Source organism: Triplophysa dalaica, chromosome 19 (genome assembly GCF_015846415.1).
Source record: "Triplophysa dalaica isolate WHDGS20190420 chromosome 19, ASM1584641v1, whole genome shotgun sequence".
NCBI classification, from domain to species: Eukaryota; Metazoa; Chordata; class Actinopteri; order Cypriniformes; family Nemacheilidae; genus Triplophysa; species Triplophysa dalaica.
This window is the reverse complement of record NC_079560.1, coordinates 3,502,989-3,524,228: the sequence shown is the minus strand read 5'-3', so window position 1 is coordinate 3,524,228 and position 21,240 is coordinate 3,502,989. Positions and strand designations below refer to the sequence as shown.

Here is a 21,240-nt window from a genome sequence, read left to right as displayed (position 1 = left end):
TATATCAATGCATTTATACACAGCACATCACAGGCATACAGCTGGCTCTTTATTCTTATATTCATCTGCAATTCTATTCCATTATTATGTAATAAGCTTTCCCAATCACTTCAATAGCAAATTAACTAGATCTCGTGTCATTATTTTAAATGCTTAGTTATTTATTTGATATACTTTAAGTTGGCATCATTAAAACTTGATTTTTATGCAATAGTAAAGCATTGCCTATGCAAATGCTTTAAACGTGTACTTGGCAATAACCATGTATGTCACTAACTTGTAATATTTGCATGTCTGCTGTGAAGTTACATAAAGCACCAGACCTGTTGACAGCTGTCAGCTCAAACATTTGCATATAGAGAGTGCAGAAATTCACTCTTTGGGTGACAAATACCTAATTGAAATGAGATATCTGGGCGGGTTACCAGAGCTTAGTCTCAGGTTCACTTAAATGTTATGTTGTTTTGATCTAAAACAACTTGCATTGACATAACTCAAATATAATAATAAAAAGGCCTCCGGGAAAGCGCCATGAAATGTTTTACCGTTTTATCTTATGTTGGCTATTAGGATTTATTTGTATTCTGCTAAACATTTGTTTTCATGGTAACACTTTACGCAAAGCATCAAGGGCCTCATTTATAAAACGTGCACTCTTTACGATCAAATCTTAGCGACACGTCAGTGTCTGAGCATACAAAGGCGCTTTTGCTTGCCAGAGTGTTGCAGGTTTAATTAATTAATATTTCATAATTATTAACTAATATAAAATGTAGCCTACATTTTAACCTTTATTCAGAGATATTATCACTTCAGACCGATCTTTTTCGTGCATGAAATTGTGCATAATTGTATTGTGTATTTGAATCTATGTCAAGTTTGTGTAGCTTTAAGCAATTAAAGTTTTACTCTTGAAAATAAACTATCACATTTAATTTATATGCATTATATATGTTATCATTTAATGGCCGAACTAACTTTGTAAATTACTGTCGAGAGATGTAACCTACACAAATTATAATTTACGGCTCCTTAAAATGTAATATCTAAAATTGGGTTCTCAAATGATTATTATATAATAAAATAATATATGTGTCTGCCTAATGTGCATATTTATTTTGGATTAACAAACACATACATGCATAAATTAAAGAAAAATATAAAATATACAGATTAATAAACGGATTCATTTTTCCCAAATATGTATACATGTATGTGTACTTGTGTGTTTATACATACATAATGAATATGCACGCCCTGACATATATTATGTAAACACAGACTTTTATTCTGGATGCGATTATCCATTTGACAGTCCTAATCTAAAATATACGTTTTTAAAATGTTTTAACAAGGAAAACAATATCATATGTGAGGAGCTATGTTACATATGGGTTAGCCCTAACTTTACATTTGATTTCATGGTAACACTTTAAGCAAAGCATATATGTATAATGCATTATAAAAGTAGTTTTAATGTTTCAATTGTACCTTGTAATGCACCTTAAAATGCATTGTAATGTCTCATGAGAATTTCTAGCTACATTTGCTACATTATACCACTTATCAATTCATTGTAGCACTTGGCAGTTTTTATTTGCTTATAATTTTTAAAACATCTTTTAATGTACTTTTTTTCAACACACATTATGCACAATTCTAATGCATCATACCCTTTAAATGAATAACCCTTCATAACGCAGTATACGTAAAGGCTTCAAATGAAGTATTACGGTTACCTTGTTCTGGATTAGCATTAGCGCTTGCTCAAATAACAAAAGGAAAACTTAATGATAGCGTTTCAACTTCTTTCAACAAAATGAAAATAGAGAGATTCTGATAACGGTAGTCAAAAGAGAGAATGATGTGACAGCACTAAAAGAAACACGCTCTCATCATGATGAAAAGGTAATATAATACAAAGTATTGCTATGTAACGTTATGTAACGTACATGCATAAAAAAACATTGGAGGAATGAAGTTAAACAGGTCATCACAGTCTTGTGAAAAAGGTCCATTAATCATGATCAATGATCAGATGAAAAAGATGCATGACAGTCTTCAATTTTGTACATAAACAAGGTCCAATGGTTATCTTTCGAAGTAGGTAAACTACACATTTCTGTTGAAATGTTTGTGCAGACTATTTGGGATTTTTAGTTGGTGTGAAATCAGAGGTCATTGAGGGATTTTGGCCCTTGTTTGCCATAAAACCAGTGATATTTCAATGAAATGCAGAACGTAGAGTAGAAAACTGTTTTTTAACAACATTGTTTTGTTGACCTTGAATAGTCTTACTTTAAACTGATCTGGGCTATGGCAGATATCAAACACGTGTGTGTGTTTTTTTTTATAAAAATCTTGCCACATGAGAGATTAAGATCTAAGCACTGTTACTGTATCATTATGTTCAGAGCTTAATGATATGTAGACGTATTTGCAATTGAGTTGAAAATGGGAATGAGTTATCAGTTATCATCGAATCATCATAAACCAAAATAAATGTTTGCTTCAAATCCAACACTGTAAGAGAGACTGGTTTCAGTTAAAAAAAACTTAACTTGTTGCCTTAAAATGATGAGTTCACAGTACGCAAATATCGTGTTGACTAAAATTTTTGTAAAGTTAAATTTACTAATATCAAATGTTTAGATTAACCATTTGAATATTTTGATGGAAATGCACATATGTGTTATATGCTCCTGTTTATTATTAAATTAAATCACAATTTTAGGGCAAGCAGGTCTTTCTTAAAATCTGCGTTGAGAAGATATACCTGGAGGATATGGAAAACTCTGCATAACTTAACCAAATCTGGAGCATTTTCCAGCCCCACAAATGATTTATATGCACAAATAAGGCAATCTTGGGATTTGTATGTAACTTAATTGCAATGTTTGTTATTCCGACACTCCCGTGTGATCTGGCTCATCATTGGGTTTTTTCTTACTCAACCTTTCTTCCTGTGAGTGTTGAATCTTTCTTGATTGTGTTTTCTTTGTACTGCAAAGATGATTTTGGTCTTACAAATTATCAATTTTTTGCAAGAATCAATTGTCACCGGTTGTCCTCTGTTTCAGTGTGTGATCTGTGTCGAGCGTTACCTGGCAGTGGTTCACCCTGTAACCTTCCTGAAGTACAAACCTCTCAGATACGCACGTGTTCTGCAATTGTTTCATTATTCTCGGCCCCTGTTTATGCAGCAAACTCTTTTTAATCTTATGTACCATTGATATTTATACATGTTTCTTCTTGCAACAGTGTTGATTGATTTTAAGCCGTTATTAATGACCCAATTTGCTGACGGCATTACAAGTATCACTGCGCTACTGCCGTTGTTTGGCTTTGCATTTAGAATAACCGTTTTATTAAAGCAATATGCCCCGCAAAGTATAATGTGACCCACTGCTTTTTGGAGCTTGTTGCTTTAACGACCCAGAATTAAATTTCCATTTTGATGGTTGCCTTGGAGGTTGATGCTTTAAACTTGACCTGCTATCATGGCACCGATGCACAGTGCTAGTTTTTACACGATTTACACTTCGCAACTGTGAATTTGAGTATCTGGGTGCCACATGTGTTTCACAAATGTTTCACATTTATAAACACTGTTTCAAATGTGTCACAATGTTACTATAATATTTGATTCTAAAACACACCTGAAAACAAGAAGACTTGACAAACCAATCGTTTGAGAACACATTTAATAATACGCATTGTAATGTTTATTTTCAAGAATTTTTTTTATATAAATTAATATACTTAATGGTAAAGAGTAGGTTGGAAATGAATGAACAGAAGTGTTTATTTGAAGTAATAATAAACATGATATTACATTAGAATGAGATAAAGCACATTTTATCCTTTCCATAACCAAACAAATAATGAATGTCATTTAAATCAAGTATTCGTCATCTGATGAGTGAATGTCTGCACTCTTGTATGTAAATGTTTGAGTTGTTGACAGCTGTCACTACTCATGTTATAACACGGGAATTGCAAATATTACAAGTTGTTGACTGACATGGTTTGGAAATAGTTGCATAAAAAAATGCTACACTTCTGTTTTTAAGTTTTTAATTTGGAGTCTACTAATCAGAGAAATTGTTAGACGTTTGGTGAAATAAACATTCAAATTCAATTGAACATATCTTGCGAATGTAATTCTTCTCTGTTAGAGATTCAGCTTGGGTTTGCGAGCGATTTGAGAAGTGTGTGATACAGAAGACTCTTTAGGAACGGAAAGTTCCGTGTCCTTACGGATGAAATTGGATTGAACTATGAGTAAAGGATTAAGACCTGTGATGTGCATTTTCAGCGTACAGTAGCTGTGTGCTGTCAATGAATGACTGCAATGATCTTTTGCGTACGTTACTATTGGGAGAATCAAATAAACTTATTTGATAAAATAATAAAAATGGTATCCCCATCCCTCCAAAACAATCTATTTTTTGTGTCTCATTTCACAGGTTTGCGTCTGAAATGAAAGAGTTAAGTTTTATAAATCTCAATAGTTGGTTCATCTTTACTCCAAGTATAAACTGCATTTATTTTGCATAGGCTTTCATATCAATCAATTGAACTTATTTGTATGTTAATGCAAGTAATTTATAATGATTATAAATCTTCCTTATTTTCCAGGTAAAGTGCACATTTCTGTTCAAATGTTGATTCATTCTGTTTTTCTTAACCTCATTTTTTTACTTGATATTTACATTCATGATTTGAGGTTTTAAGTGACGTGTAGTATTTCATGTCCTAATGCAATTTGAAATCAGCATCAAAACGCAGCAGACTTCATACATCCAGTAAAACTGGACTTCAACTCTTCAGTTAATGACAACTATTTTTATTTCCAATATATTTATGTTTGATTATTAAGTGTTTAAAAGATGTGTTGATGTTGTTTCACATGCACAGTATGGATTAGCTGACAATAAACATTTCTTTTTATAGAAAACTGTTGACCGTCTGAGCGGAGAAGAACATGAACATCTCAACAGCGAACTACAAACTCCACGGCTCCTTACCCTGGACCACTGGCCTGTCTGGAAATGACATTTTACATTATCAATGTGGTTTTTGGTCTTCCTACACACTCTTGTATTCTCTGGCTCATCATCACGAGCGGTGGAGTCACATCAGAGTTTTTTATTCTCAATCTCTCTATCTGTGAGATCGGTAACTGTGTCAGCTCTATCTTTGCTATACTGATACATTGGATTTTAAGTCTCAAGACATTAGCAATGATTTTTTTGGACTGTTCTTCACCAGTCGTCCTCTGTTTCAGTGTCTGATGTGTGTCGAGCGTTACCTGGCGGTGGTTCATCCTGTAACCTTTCTGAAGTACAAACCTCTCAGATATAAATTGATCTCCTCCGCCGCTGCCTGGATCGTGTGTCTTGGATCCTGTTTGTCCTTCCTTCTCTTATTCGAATATTATATGGTAACGTATGTGGTGTTGTTCTCTACGACGTTCATTCTCTTTCTCTCCGTCCAGTTGTTTTGTTGTCTGGCTGTTCTCAGAGCTCTGAAGCGGTCAGGACCGGGAGAGAGAGGGAGAGAGGAGGGAAATAACATGAAGAGAAGAGCTTTTCATCTTATTCTCATAACTGTTGTCACCATGGTTATGGCATATGTCCCGTATAATTTCTTGAGATTTTTTGCTGTTATGACAACACAGTTTATTGAGGCATTTTGGCACATTGGTTTGATTTGTTTTGTTCTGTGTGGTTTTGTTCAGCCGGTGCTTTATCTGAACCGAGGTGGAAAACTCATCTGCTTATGTTCAACATAAAACATAAAACCTGCATTGTGATGTTTCGTTTAGAACATTGTGTTTTACTTTGTTTTTTTATCTTAAGGGACCCCTTACTTAAACTGAACTGACAATAAAATATTTAATGTTGTCATTTGCATTAGTATGTGTGCTTGTGTCTTGTTTTAAAAGATGTTTATCATATTTCCATCATCATTTTGAAATGATCACTCCGGACATTTGCATTTCAGGTGTTTAAAGAACAGGTGCTTGCCAGTTTACATGAAGAGATTGATTCGGAGTTTACTTATGTGATAAATCCTTCATAAAAGATTTGATAGACCATTTTTACAGTGTTTCATACGTGTTCCCGCCTATACGATATTTAGGAGGTTAAATGAATTGATCAAAACAGAGGCTCGAGGGAGATATTTATTTCAGCACCCCACACAGGACTATGGGAGAGAGACAATAAGATACCCAAGATAACAGGTGAGATGATCCTCCTAAACCTGCAGAACTTTATGTAAAGAATTAACATTATGAAATAAAAAATGATGCTGGTGTTTCTACCACTGTATTTTCTTAACTTAAATGTTTACATATTTTATGTTTTCTGTGATGTGAGGAATTTCGTATTTTGACAAATACACAGTCAAGCTCCAGGGATTTTCATGAAATCAGAAAGTCTCTTCCTTTCGCAAGCACCATAAAAAAAATATTTCACATTGTTTTTTGTTTCTGCTAATATCTGTAGATACAATTTAGGGTTTAAAGAAAGTTCATATGTTTTAGCAATTGAGTCAAATGGGACTGAGATATTTGCTGTTTTATTGAACCAAATTAAAGTAAAGTTAGGAGAAATATTAATAAATATGATTTTTATATGGATGTATGAATTGATATGTTCCTAAAAAAATTGTGTTCATTCGACATCAGAAATTGTTTTATTAGGTATAATTTCAATATCACATATAGTATTGTACATAATGTCATATGATATTTAAACGTAGTGGCTGATATTTTGGTATTGAAATGAAAACTGTTAAGAACCACAAACAAGATTTTAAAACAAACAAAAAAAACGTTGGGTTGTTTTACCCATAGCTGCGGGTAAAGTTGCTTTAAATGAAGGTTAAAAATGAATGCATGTTAACATTGATCTGTTTTAACTTCATACAGCATAAACCACCAGATAACTCTTTCTTCAGGTGAATCAACCTATGAGAAGATGAACGAGGAGAAGATAAACGTTACAGTGAACTTCACATCATTTCAAGCGTACACTAACTCCTCCTTTCCTTTCGGACTAATAGAAAGTCTGGAGATTTGTGTGCATATCTTCAGTTTATTCTTTGGACTTCCTACACACTTCTATGTTATGTGGCTTATCATAACAGGATCTAGAACGATGCCCCCATCCGAGTTCTTCATCCTCAATTTCTCTGTTTGTGAGATTGTTAGCTGTCTAAATTATTTGGCTATAATACTGTCGGCCTGGGTTTTAAGTCTCAGAAAAGTTACACGGTTTATAACAGAACTAGTCATGACCGGCCGTCCTCTGTTTCAGTGTCTGATCTGTGTCGAGCGTTACCTGGCAGTGGTTTATCCTGTAACCTTTCTGAAGTACAAACTTATCAGATATCGAGTGATCTTTGCAGCCGCTGCCTGGATCATGAGTCTTGGATCTTGTTTGTTCTGCATGTTCATTGCAGTTTTACAAGTCTTTGTTGGACATTCGTGGTTTTTGTCGGTTCAGTTTCTCGTCTTTCTCTCCATCCAGTTGTTCTGTTGTCTGGCTGTTCTCAGAGCTCTGAAGCAGTCAGGACCAGGAGAGAGAGGGAGAGAGAGAGAGGAGGAAAACCACATGAAGAGAAAAGCGTTTCATCTCATTCTAATAACTACTGTGAGCATGGTTATTGCGTATATCTCATATGCTGTTTTGGGATTTTTTGCTGTAATGACAACACAGGTTATTAATGCATTCTGGCTGATTGGTTTGATTTGTTTTGTTCTGTGTGGTTTTGTTCAGCCTGTGCTGTATCTGAAGAGAGCTGGAAAACTCAACCGCTTCTTTTCAACATAAACCTGTTGAACAATTACACTACACAGTAACTTTAGAGAAGTTTAGAGAACTTTTTGCTTACAGGACTGACCTGCATGTCGATAAAATATGAAATGGTGTCAGTTAAATACATTTTAGGTTTAGAGATTTTTCCTTTTTTAACATCATGGATGTTTATCATAATTCCAATTATCAATCCAAACATTTGCATTTCAGGTGTTTAATGGGCAGGTGCTGGACACTTTACATGACAAGATTGATTAGGACGGCTTGATTTTGTTTAACTACCTAGTAAAACATTTGACAGGCCATTTTTAAGCGTTTTATTAGTTTTTCCACCTATACAGTATTTGAGAGGTAAATGTAAATTCATTTGAGATATTTAACTAATGAAGCTATTTGCTGTTTTATTAAACCAAATTCACGCGTATTTAAAATCCATTCAGGTGAAATATTAATAAACATGATTTTTATAGCCCAATCTTAAAATAAACAAATGAAAACAACTACATTTGACATTAAAGAGCATTTTTGTGGTATGATTTCAATATAACTTACCGTATATAAAGATATATAATGTTTAAATATAAAGGCTGTTATTTTGGTTTTGAAATGAAAACTGTAAAGAACCACAAGCAGGATTTTTTGTAAATGTTCATTCATGGATATTTTCAACCTTTCTCTTTCTCTGTCCATCGTACCCACATGCATGTCTTGTTACTCTGACCCCCATCATCAGCAAATGCTTCAAGAGGTTAAAGATTAGCATGTTGCCATGGAGATTCTGGCCTTAACTTGAAGTCCTATCATAACACAGATGTATGGTGTTTTCTTTCACACAATTTACAAATGTTGACTGAATTTGACTCTTTGTAAATTTGAATATCCGTGTGCCACCTGTCAAAGCTCACCCATAGTTTAATAAACACACATTCAAAAAGACACATAGTCACTGAACATTCACGTGATTACATGCTACTCTATTACATGTTAATATTTAAAATACATTTCAAACCTTTCCATATAATTTCAAAGAACCTCCTCATGGTCCACAAGAAAATCATTTTTGCATGATTAAAAAACATAATGTACAAGCAAATAAAAATATCTACTTTAATATTCTTCACATAACGTTGTCTGTCTTTTTTTTACCTAATTTGTCTTCAAATATTTGCATATCTGGTTTTAAAATGCACATGATGTCACGCACAAGTTCATGTGACACATTTGAAGTCAGTCAGTCACAGCACAAAGAATAATACATACATCAATTGAGACCGGACATGTACTCTTTAGGTAAACTTCTCTTTCAAAACGACATAACTTTTTCTGCTGATATCAGTTTATTCTTTGATAGCATAACTAATTATTTTATACTTTGTTTCTAAAAGTTATAGGATGTTTGTGCAACATATATGTATTGAATGTTTAGAACATTAGGATTTCAAACGGAAACTGTATAGATGACCTGTGTAGTTATAATGGATTACAAAATGGCTTATTTAGTTTTTTAATGCATTCCGAATGACACCAATCAGTTCACAAATGTCTCATCTGCAATGTTATTGATGTTTTTGTAATAGAGTATCTGAGCTGAGAAAACAATCCAGGAGAGATGAATCACTCCACGGGGAACTTCACATCTGAAGCGTACGCTAACTCCACGACTCTATACTTTGGACTAATAGAATGTGTGGAGATTTGTGTGCTAAGCTTGGGTTTTTTGTTTGGTCTTCCTACACACTTCTGTGTTACATGGCTCATCTTCACAAAATCAAGAACGATACCTCCATCAGAGTTCTTCATCCTCAATCTCTCTTTCTGTGAGATTGTTAACTGTCTGACTTGTTTGGCTTTAATACTGTCGACCTGGTTTTTGAGTCTTAACAATATAACACAGTTTTTATCAGGACTGGGCCTCACAGGCCGTCCTCTGTTTCAGTGTCTGATCTGTGTGGAGCGTTACCTGGCAGTGGTTCATCCTGTAACCTTTCTGAAGTACAAGCCTCTCAGATACAGACTGATGTGTTCTGCCGCTGCCTGGATCATAAGTCTTGGATCTTGTTTATTCTGCATGTTCATTGCAATCTTACAAGACATTGTTGGACATTCGTGGTTCTTCTCTGTTCAGTTCCTCATCCTCCTCTCAGTCCAGATGTTCTGTTGTCTGGCTGTTCTAAGAGCTCTGAGGCAGTCAGGACCAGGAGAGAGAGGGAGAGAGAGAGAGGAGGAAAACCACATGAAGAAAAGAGCGTTTCATCTCATTCTCATAACTACTGTGAGCACTGTTCTCTCATATGGTCCAGTTATTGTGACTGGGCTGTTTTTCATTATCTTACGTCAGCCATTTACTCGGGCAGCTTGGCTTCCTTGTTTGTTTTTGTATATTCTCTCTGGTTTTATGCAGTCTGCTCTTTATATATACAGGGCTGAAAAACACCCCTGATTCTGTTCCTCAAAACCAGGAGGAAAATGTTAGAGAATTACTTTTTCTGCTTTTATTACTGCGCTCAAAAACACATTGTTTTCCTGGTGCAGATAGCTGCTCTGTCCTTTCCAATAAAGGTGTAAAAAAACCCATAAAAAAATTGCCCATGGTTTGAACAGTTTTTATTTTTACATTTGTGCTGTTGACTTAAACATAACATCCTTTCACGACACAGACATATAGCCTAATGTTAACTAAATAAAAATAAAGGCGTTTCACAATATCATAGATCTTTCATTGTCTAAATTGTTCCATGTTTTCTTGCATACTTTTGACAAATGTTGACTCTCTGTATATTTCACTTTCTGTACAATGTGAATTTCTGTGTGACGTCTGTGAAAACGAGAAGATTAAACATCAACTTTAAGAGCTATATGTAAAAATTCAGTTTAATATTTTTCATATATGCATCAATAATCCTTATTTATTTTTTCATTAGTAGAATCATAAGAGTTTAAATAAATAATGTTAAATAATAATTGCTGTTCAAAATTCTTTAAGCAAACTTTAAAAAACTTTAAACGTCATTTAAGTTTACGGTTTTACATTACGGTTGGATTCAGATAGCCTAACTCAATCTGTCTTTCTTACATTCGTTTAATTTGACATATTACACAATTCTGTCACATGGTTCATTAGCATCAGGAAGTCAGGAGTACTTCGTTCTCAATCGGTCTGTTTGTGAGGTTATTATTTTTCGGAACTGTTTGACTTCTATACTGTCTGTCTGGTTATCGGGTTGTCTTAAAACAGCACAAATCAGGGCTTAGCATCACTGGTCACCCTCTGTTTGAGTGTCTGATCTGAGCGCAGTGTTGGGCAAGTTACTCTAAAAAAGTAATTAATACTACTTACTTATTACATATTCAATAGTGTATTTCGATTACTACAAAAGTATTTAATTACTATTAATATTGACTTTCAATATCCAAAATCAACCTTGGTTAAGTGATTTGAGGATAGACATGTAAACGGCTCGTATTGACTTTAAATCAGCACCACTTTAAAAGATCTCAAAACTCCAGACTTTTGATAACACCTAGAATAACTAAATCAACCAAAGGTGGCAGAGCTTTCTCATATTATTCGAGGGTCAGACATACTCTCCCAATTTCAATCTAGATTTAAGACACATCTATTCAGCCAAGTATTCACCTTATGCATAACATGCTAAATAAATACTAATTAATGTAATGAACAGCAGCTGTGCTAATTATTCTCTTTCTGCCCTTCTCCTCCGCCTCGGGATACACATCTAGGACAGATAACCCCAGGCCCAGATGAACATCATATGCAGCAGTCAGGTCTAGGAGAGAGAGGGAGAGGGGAGGAAAACCACATGAAGAGGTGTTTTTCCTATCTCATAACTACTGTAAACATGATTTTCATGTATACTCCTCTTATTATAACTGGATTCGTTACTATTCTGACACAACAGAAGTTTCGGGGACTTTGGTTTCTTTACGTTACTTTTTACACTCTGCCTGGTTTTGTGCAGCCTGATCTTTATCTGCAAAAAGCTGGAAAACTCTCCAGCATTGTATATGAACATGGATCACATGTCAGTAAGAGGGTCGTAGGACAATCCATTGCCTATGGTTTGTGCATAAAATCAATTGTCCTTTTTTAATGGCCAGGTCATGTTGGTTTTGAGTGTGTTCAATGATATGTTTGTTTTGTTTATATGTCCAATAAAATACTTTGTTAAAACCCAGCATCGCATTTTTTCATTGAGGAGATTATTTATACCTCGACGTCCTGTTATGACAGAGATACAGTATATTAACAGAGTTCTAGATGCTATAAATATTTATTTCTTCTGGACTCATTTGTTTTTCCATCAACAAAATGCAAACATTTCACCGAAGCAACAAAGAGCAGTTTCATGTAAAGATTTACAATAATAACAACTTACAAAGTAATTTTTCCTGAACACTGCTGTCTGTGAGACTTTTATCTAAATGGTTTATTGCCACAGAAATTCAAACTTCATGTCCGGCTGTATATATTTCCTAAAATAATTCTCAATTGTCAGTCCAAACATTTGCATTTCAGGCGATTAATGTGCAGGTGCTAACCTGTTTAAATGAAGAGATGGATTTGGAAGTCTGCTTATTGTTAGTTCTTGCATTTTTTATTTTGCCTTTCATGAATTAGCCCGTCAATACAATCTTTTGGGTTAAATGCAAATTCATTCATCCAAACAGGGCCTTGAGAGAGATATTGAACTCAAGCACTATTTTACCCCTACATGAGACATGTTGAAGGGAGACAATTAGAGCAAGAAAGATGACAGATATGTATGTTCCTCCCAAATCTTTATGAACTTTATGTATAAAATTAACATTATAAAATAGGAATTGTTTTTTTTAAATGTTGATACAGACTGTTCGTCCCTAATTTTTTACCCCAAATATTTACATATGTGACGTGTAGCATAGGAAGTATTTTGCATTGTGAATATTTCAAAGTCGATCTCTATAGGGTTTATAAAGATTCTGCTTGGCTCTTTCTGTCGCAAGTAGCTACAGCTACAAATGTACCTTCATTCGTTGTTTCTTCTAAATGATAATTAATATTGTTACTGTGGTTGTTGTAGGGGTTAAAGAAATAAATAAATGAAGCGATTTAGTCAAATGGTACTGTGTTATTTGCTGTTCTATTAAACCATATGAATGTTTATTTAAAATCAAGAGAGGTAATCATGGATATGATTTTTATGTGCATGTGTTGTGAATTTAAACATCGTGTTTACATTCATATGTCCATCTGTATTACATTTCTTTTATATGAATTTTCTCATATATAAACACTTTTTGTGGTGATTGTTTTTTCCTTGGCATCCAGGCAAACCAGGAAAAGATGCAAAACTCAACAGTAAACTTCAGCACATCTGGAGCATCTACCAACATCATAACTTATTCATTCGGACAAATAGGCAATCTGGAGATTTGTGTCTACAGCTTAAGTCTATTGTTTGGTCTTCCGACACACTCCTATGTGATCTGGCTCATCATGACGGGATCTAAAAGTCGAATTGCATCCGAGTGTTTCTTCCTCAACTTGTCTGCCTGTGAGATTGGAATCTGTCTGGATGGTCTTTTCTTTGTACTGACAAAATGTGTTTCAGTTCTCTCCCATTTATCAGTGTTTTTACAAGGATTAGCTATCACCGGCCGTCCTCTGTTTGAGTGTCTGATCTGTCTCGAGCGTTACCTGGCAGTGGTTCATCCTGTAACCTTTCTGAAGTACAAACCTCTCAGATACAGACTCATGTGTTCAGCCGCTGCCTGGTTCATTTGTCTCTGCTCCTGTTTGTGCTGCACACTCATTTTAACCTTATATACTACTGAGATTTATACATGTTTCTACTTGCAACAGTTTTTTTTCATCCTCTCCATAAACCTGTTCTGTTGTGTGGCTGTTCTCAGAGCTCTAAAGCAGTCAGGACCAGGAGAGAGAGGGAGAGAGAGAGAGAGAGAGGAGGAAAACCACATGAAGAAAAGAGCGTTTTATCTTATTTTTATAACTACCGTGAGCATGATCATCACCTACGTACCATATATCATTTTGGGAATCTCTTTTATTTTGAAAACACCGTTTATTTATGGATTCTGGTTTGCTGGTTTGATTTGTTTTTTTGTGGGTGGTTTTGTACACCCTGTTCTTTATCTGCACCGTGCTGGAAAACTCTCTCGCATCTGTCCTCCCATGTAACATGTGCATATGTTAGTGAAGTTAGTGAACACTCTATTTTGCGTATCATTAGGATCATGAACTGTTATTGTCTTCAATTAATCCCGGAACCATACATGTTTAATTTTGATGGTTGCTATGCTGTTGCCTTAAACGTCCTATCACGATACCGATGTGTAGTGCTTTCTTTCACACTATTTTCAAGTGTTGACTTTCTCGGTGCAAATTTAAATATTTCCTACACATTTATGTTATTTTGTTCATTGTGATACCTTCATCTGAGTTCTTTGTCCTCAATCTGTCACTGAATTGTTTGGCTTTTATACTGTCAACCTGGTATTGCACTTTATATGTATATGCTCTTTGTTCGCTATTTTGTTTTATGTAGTGACCTGTATATTGCTTATGAGGTGACCTTGGGTGTTCTGAAAGGCGCCATGACATAAAATGCATTATTATTATTATTTTGCGCAAGGCATGACCGCCAATAAAATAATTGGAAAGATTTAATTAAATGACATTATTGGAAACATTTTTGATTTAAGCATAAAATCTCATGCTCTGTATCATTTTTAAAACACAGATTGTGTTTTTTCTGAGAGTGTTATGATGCTATGACTTTGTTAGTTAGTTAATACATATAACTCATTTAATTTTCACAGTTGCCACAAAGATACAAAGACCTTTTACTTGACATCCCATTATGACAAATTTTATGTAGTGTTTTCCCAGACACAAGTTTTAACGTTTATCTAAAGTGGGAATTGTAATATCTGTGTGCCACCTGTAAAAGCAAGACGACTGAACATTCAGGCATCACTCACTTGAGAATTTATTTCAAACATTTATTTTAAAAATATATATAATAATAAAATATTCTATTGAAATACCTTTGTCACATTTTTTTTATTCTCAATGAATTTTATTTGTGTGCATCATTCCATCCCTTTTTTCCATTAATAAAAAAGACCATAAACTGTGTTAAATTACAAACATAAGTCAATATCATTTTCTGTTCTTTTTGACACACATCATAGGGAGGCACTAATACAAAAAGTGCTAAACCAAGTTACCAGGTTTCACAATGCTGCAACTAAACCTCTCAGGAAGTCTTTTTTGTACATTATTTTCAGAAGAACAGCCGGCATGTTTTCTGTCATGTTTCACTAAATTTGAAAGATCATTCAACACGACTGTATGGGAATTTGTACTTGTTTTACTAGGTGGCTAGTTGGTAGAAATAGGTATGGTCTTATTCATACAACACAGAATGATTTGATTTCGCACTAGTGACGGAGTGGGGTTAGTGGAGGGGCTTCAGTATGGTGTTTTTTTAAATAAACCTATGTTTTTGGATTATTAATATCGTACAAATTCCAACAAATTGGCAACCTTGTGATGGTTACCAATGAGATCATGTTGATACGTTTCATCAGTAAGCAAGTGTGAAGAAGAATGAGCGGAATGTGAATTATTTGCATTTGTGGTTAGCTGATGAACTGGTTCACATATATTTCACTAAAAGCTTTGAAATCAGTCTGCAAGACACAGCACAGAGATTTAAAAACATCCACAGAGACCGGACATTCACTCTTTAGGTAAAGAAATCCTCTTTAAAAATGAATGAAGGAATTCTCAGCTGATGATTATGTGTATGTAAAAGAATGTTACTGTGCTTGTATAGTAAAGGACTCATTTCATTTATTTTGTTATAGTGTCTGAGCTGAAATCAAACACGGAGGAGATGAATAACTCCACAGCGATCTTCACTACATCTGAAGTATTTTCTGACTCCATGACTCCTTTCATTGGACTAATAGAAATTCTGCAGATTTGTGTGTACAGTTTCGGTTTATTGTTTGGACTTCCTACACAATTCTATGTTGTATGGCTGATTGTCAAAGAATCAGGAACGATACTTCCATCAGAGTTTTTCAGTCTCAATCTGTCTGTTTGTGAGATTGTTAATTTTCTGAATTGTTTGCTTTTTATGCTGTCAGTTTTATTTTCAAGTTTCATAAAAATAGCCCATTCCCTATCAGGGCTAGGCATCACTGGTCGTCCTCTGTTTGAGTGTCTGATCTGTGTGGAGCGTTACCTGGCGGTGGTTCATCCTGTAACCTTTCTGAAGTACAAACCTCTCAGATATCGCTTGATCTGCTCCACCGCTGCCTGGATCATAAGTCTTGGATCCTGTTCCGCGACCAGGTTTCTCGGAGGCACGCAAAACTTTACTGGGCATTCGTGGTTCTTCTCGGTGCAGTTTGTCGTCTTTCTCTCTGTACAGTTGTTTTGTTGTCTGGCTGTTCTGAGAGCTCTGAAGCAGTCTGGACCAGGAGAGAGAGGGAGAGAGAGAGAGGAGGAAAACCACATGAAGAGAAGAGCCTTTAATCTCATTCTAATAATTACAGTAAACATGATTATCATAAATGTTCCAATGATTGTAAGTGGAGTCATTACCATTTTCATGCAACAGAATATTCCGGCACTTTGGATACCGTCTAATATTTGTTATGTTCTGGCTGGTTTTGTGCACCCTGCTCTTTATCTCTACAGAGCTGGAAAACTCTCCCGCCTCTTTTGCGCATAAATGTTTTTAATCTTCAGATGAAATGAAAAGTGATAGTTCACATTCACCAAAAAACATTTTTTTTAACTAAAGAAATAATTTACTCATCCTCATTTGAAACGTGTATGACTTTTTGTCTTCCTCAGAAAACAAAAAGATATTTTGAAGAATGTTGGTAAATAAATAGTAAATAATTCAAAGGATCATCAGTTATTGCTTGCGAATGAAATCCTTTGTTGTTATGTTTTATTTAAAACACGATTTAGTCTGTTCTGAGTGTGTTTATAAGATATAGTTGAATGCTAATGATAAAAATCTTCATCAAAGACCAAACGTCACATGTGTGAGTTGCTGTCTTAAATTTGACCTCCTACATGACACAGATCTATAGTGTTGGTTTTCACACATTGTTTTTAAATGTTGAGTTTTTCTGAACAGTAAAAACATTGAAATATCCATGTGCCTCCTGCGAAAGGTCACTTCGAGATTTATAAACAATGTCAGAAGACAAAAAAATTCATAATTATTGCTGCAAATATAAAAATACTCTTTACCATTTAAAAAAAACTACTTCTTTAAATGGCCTCTTGCATAGGTTAAAAAAATAAAAATGAATTACAATATACCATTAATGCAAATTCTATAAACAAGAATTATGAGCTGTCAAATGAAGAAATCCCGGTTGCAGTAAATGTCATTTTTTACCTTAAATGTGATTCTCTATCTGTCTTTTTGAAGCTTATTTATCATTTACAAATATTTGCATTTCAGTTTTATATGACTTTGAAATCAGTCTACAAAACCGCAGCTCAGAGATTTATCTACACTCACAGAGACTTAATATTTGCTCCACAGGTGATAAACTTCTCTTTTAAAATGAATGTTTTGGATATTTGAAGTATTTGCATATCTTGTTTTGCACTATATATGTCCTCAGGTTGATGAAATCAGGAACGTTTATTGTTGGGACAGACCGGCCTACGAAACACAACCAAAATATTACAGTAAATACATTCAAAGAGACCCCATATTCATTCTTCAGGTGATACACATTTATTTTGTCATTAATTAGAAAACTTTCAATAGAAAAATAGAACCGTTTAATACATTTATGTTTTAAATGTTGTATTTAAATTGGAAATAACAAGCAGAAATATTTTTGTGTGTGTCATTTAATATCACAGCAGAAATCACAGCAGAAATATTACATGAACTTCTGAACTGAAAAGACAAACAAGAAGAAGATGAATAACTCCACAGTGGATTTCATCACACCTCCTTTAAATAAGGATGTAAACACTATGGAAATTAGCATGATGAGCATACAAATCTTGTTTGGTTTTCCTACACAATCCTATGTGATATGGCTCATCATCAAAGGAACAGGAAATGGAATTACAATGGAGTTCTTTCTCCTCAATTCTGCTGTCTGTGAGATTTTGGTCTGTCTTTATTGTTTAATGCTCATACTGTCAAAATTGTGGTTGAGTTTCATTCTGTTTGGGCTATTTTTGCAAGGATTATTATTTGCCGGCCGAGCTTTGTTCCAGTGTTTGATCTGTGTCGAGCGTTACCTGGCAGTGGTTCATCCTGTTATCTTTCTAAAGTACAAACCTCTCAGATACAGAGTGATGTGTTGCACCTCTGTTTGGTTATTTTGTCTCGGATCTTGTTTCTTCTGCGTGTTTTCTTTAATGTCATTCAACACAAATGCACAGGCATGGTTTTTCTCAATTCTCTTCCTCGTTCTACTCCCCATTCAGTTGTTTTGCCTTTCGGCTGTTCTCAGAGCTCTGAAGCAGTCAGGACCAGGGGAGAAAGGCAGTGAAAGAGAGAAGGAAAATCAAATGAAGAGAAGAGCATTTTATCTCATTCTAATTACTACTGTAAATATGGTTTTCATGTACGCTCCATTTATTTTCACTGGATTCTTTACTATTGTGACACAAGCGTATGTTCAAGCAGTTTGGATACCTGCCATGGTGTCTTATGGAGTGGGTGGTTATTTACAGCCCGTTCTTTACTTACACAGATGTGGTAAACTCGCCTGCTGTGCTTCAACCTAAAACATATTTCAGTTTCTTGAAAAATACATGTTTCTTTTCTCTCTTTCTGCAACTTTTCGGCTTGTTTTTGCACTTCAGTGGTGTGTTTTGAAAGCCTTATGTAAGTTTTATCTATGATGGGAACAGGGTGAGTCTTATTAAACTAAACTTATATTTAAACATGTGCTCTTTAAAGACTTAGTTTTAAAAAAAGTAAGTAAAATAAATATTTCTATCAGAGTTCACCAAAACGATGAAGTACATATAAATACATAATTAATTAATTACAAAAATACTTTTTTATTTTCATCAAATAAATTTAAATGTTAGCTAGAGAAATTTAAAAAAACACTTAAGCGATTTTAAAAGATTTATTTGAGGTAATATATACAGTATGTTTATTTTTGTGATATTTACTTAGCCTTTAGATTATTGACTTAACCTGTTTTCTTCGTTAACCTTATTTTGATCCGTTAATTTGTTACATTTCTCTCTTCCCATATATATATATACAGCACAAATATTACATGAGCTGAAAAGACGAAGATGAAAAACTCCACAGAGAACTACATCACACCTCAATTTAATAAGAATATAAACTGTCTAGAAATTTGAATAATAAGCCTACATATTGTAGGTAATGTAATAAAGCTTATCGTCCAAGTAAAAAGAGTAACTATGTAGTTCTTCCTCCTTTATACTGCTATCTGGGTGCTATCTGTGTGATTTTTGTCTTGATGCTTTATTGTTTATAGTCTTTGTTTTCTCACTTGTGCTGATGTTTTGTTTCGTGTTCGCACATGGCCTGGTTGACAGCCTACCATGTGCTTTCTTGTCACTGTGGTGTGACCCCGCCCCCTCTTTAATTGTCTTGTTATTGTTTCACTTTCCTCACCAGTTCCTGCTCATTGTCTTCTCTCTCTCCCATCCTGTTCCTTGTTTACATTCCCTGTGTTCTCTTGTCCTGTGTCGGATCATTTTAGATGTTTTACCACTCGACTACCCTGTGTCGTTACTACTGCCTAGTACTGACTGCCTTAGTCCTAGCCCGGTTTTTATTTAATTTTTTGTAACCACAGAGACTGCCCAGTCTGGAACGTCCTGTCTAGTTTTTGCTACATTCTCCCGAGAAACACCCTTGTCCTGTTTTGGTCCCCGAGCTGTTGCCAACTGCTCAGTGTCCTGCCCCTTCTGTGCCCTTAGTCTGCAGCTCCGACTATCACGCCTCCCAAGTAATCTCTGCTCCTGGCCTACAAGACCACCACTGGTTCAGCACCACCTTATCTTCACTCGCTACTGCAGACATATGTACCGCCAGATCCCTACGCTCTGCAAACGAACAGCGTCTTGTGGTGCCATCCCAAAAAGGTAAAGAATCTCTCGCGCGCACCTTCTCCGGATCTGTTCCACCTATGTGGAATGATCTGCCTGCTGCTACAAAATCTGCAGATTCTGTAACCATCTTTAAAAAACGTCTGAAAACACATCTCTTCCGTCAACATCTCACTGATCTGTTCTAACTCTATTTTCTTCTCTACTCCTTAAAAAAAAAAAAAAAATGAATGAATGAATGAATGAACGGTTCTGAATACTGTGTTAGGTTATATGAGACCAGTCCTCTTGATTTTTCACTTATGCTTTTGTTGTACTTATGCTGTCCCAATTGCTTCCATTGCCTACCCCACCTGTAAGTGACTTTGCTAAATGACTAAATGTAAATGTAAATGTAATCAACTGGTCGAACTTCCCTCCCCACAAACTATTCCCTGTTCATTTGTGATTAATAAAATTCCTTGTTACCCCGTAACTGCCATGAGACTCGAACTGGCTACCTTCTGGTCACGAGTCCGACTCTCTAAACATTAGGCCACAACGATTTGGTTGTTGTACCTAGATGCTCTCATTAGTTTGTTTAATTTTCAATAAACTTTTCATCAATTATTATGTTCAATTTGACAATCTATCATTTTCACACCTGTTGAAAAAATGCTTGGTCCCAAAATTTCCGTGATGGTGTGTTTGAAATGAATAAATTCGTTTTAACTACTTTGCATATCTAGATTTAAATATCACCTGTGACTGATGAAGTCAGTCCCATTCCTTATTAGAACTGGAGTCTACGAAAAAGGACAGAGATTTACGTCAACAGAGACCGAACTTACATTTTCAGGTGATAAACATTTATTTATTAATTTAATTGGTTTGCTATAAACGAAATGCCTATCAATAGTAAAATTGAGTGGCTTTATACATTCACATTTTGGAAGCGAATGATTGCAAATCTTTATTTTTTAATAAAGAAAAACACAAATTTATATTAATGAATAGAAATTTCCAACCCAGTTTAATTTTTGTAATGCAATTCCTTTCTGGGTAAATTGGAAATTAAGCAGAATTACTCATAGAGGCCCATTGAAAAAAAGTAGTTATATTGTTCTTCTCTTTCTGTAATTAATATGGAAGTTTTGGGATGTTTTAAACTTGTCTTGAACATCCACATTTCTCTCTTCCCATATATCGCAGCATAAATATTACATGAATTTCTGAGCTGAGAAGACGAAAAAGAAGAAGATGAATAACTCCACAGCGTACATCCCACCTTTTTTAAATAAGGAATTT

At 34.8% G+C, this 21,240-nt stretch overlaps 4 protein-coding genes across 4 annotated transcripts; all 4 read left to right on the top strand.

Moving 5' to 3' along the window:
* The first annotated feature begins 6,989 nt into the window (after window positions 1-6,989).
* On the top strand, window positions 6,990-7,844 carry LOC130408217 (somatostatin receptor type 5-like). Its single transcript, XM_056731698.1, has one exon. It carries the CDS (start codon window positions 6,990-6,992, stop codon window positions 7,842-7,844), a length of 855 nt encoding a protein of 284 aa, XP_056587676.1.
* Window positions 7,845-13,173: 5,329 nt separating this feature from the next.
* LOC130408216 (somatostatin receptor type 5-like) lies at window positions 13,174-14,028 on the top strand. The gene has a single exon (XM_056731697.1). It carries the CDS (start codon window positions 13,174-13,176, stop codon window positions 14,026-14,028), a length of 855 nt encoding a protein of 284 aa, XP_056587675.1.
* Window positions 14,029-15,751: 1,723 nt separating this feature from the next.
* LOC130408215 (G-protein coupled receptor 4-like) lies at window positions 15,752-16,597 on the top strand. Its single transcript, XM_056731696.1, has one exon. The coding sequence runs from the start codon at window positions 15,752-15,754 to the stop codon at window positions 16,595-16,597; it is 846 nt and encodes a 281-aa protein (XP_056587674.1).
* A 1,223-nt stretch (window positions 16,598-17,820) lies between these two features.
* Window positions 17,821-18,642, top strand: LOC130408214 (somatostatin receptor type 1-like). Its single transcript, XM_056731694.1, has one exon. The coding sequence runs from the start codon at window positions 17,821-17,823 to the stop codon at window positions 18,640-18,642; it is 822 nt and encodes a 273-aa protein (XP_056587672.1).
* Window positions 18,643-21,240: the final 2,598 nt, after the last annotated feature.

Coding starts and splice junctions, on each gene's coding strand:
- LOC130408217 (XM_056731698.1), top strand. CDS start 6,990: ATGAACGAGGAGAAGATAAACGTTACAGTGAACTTCACATCATTTCAA.
- LOC130408216 (XM_056731697.1), top strand. CDS start 13,174: ATGCAAAACTCAACAGTAAACTTCAGCACATCTGGAGCATCTACCAAC.
- LOC130408215 (XM_056731696.1), top strand. CDS start 15,752: ATGAATAACTCCACAGCGATCTTCACTACATCTGAAGTATTTTCTGAC.
- LOC130408214 (XM_056731694.1), top strand. CDS start 17,821: ATGAATAACTCCACAGTGGATTTCATCACACCTCCTTTAAATAAGGAT.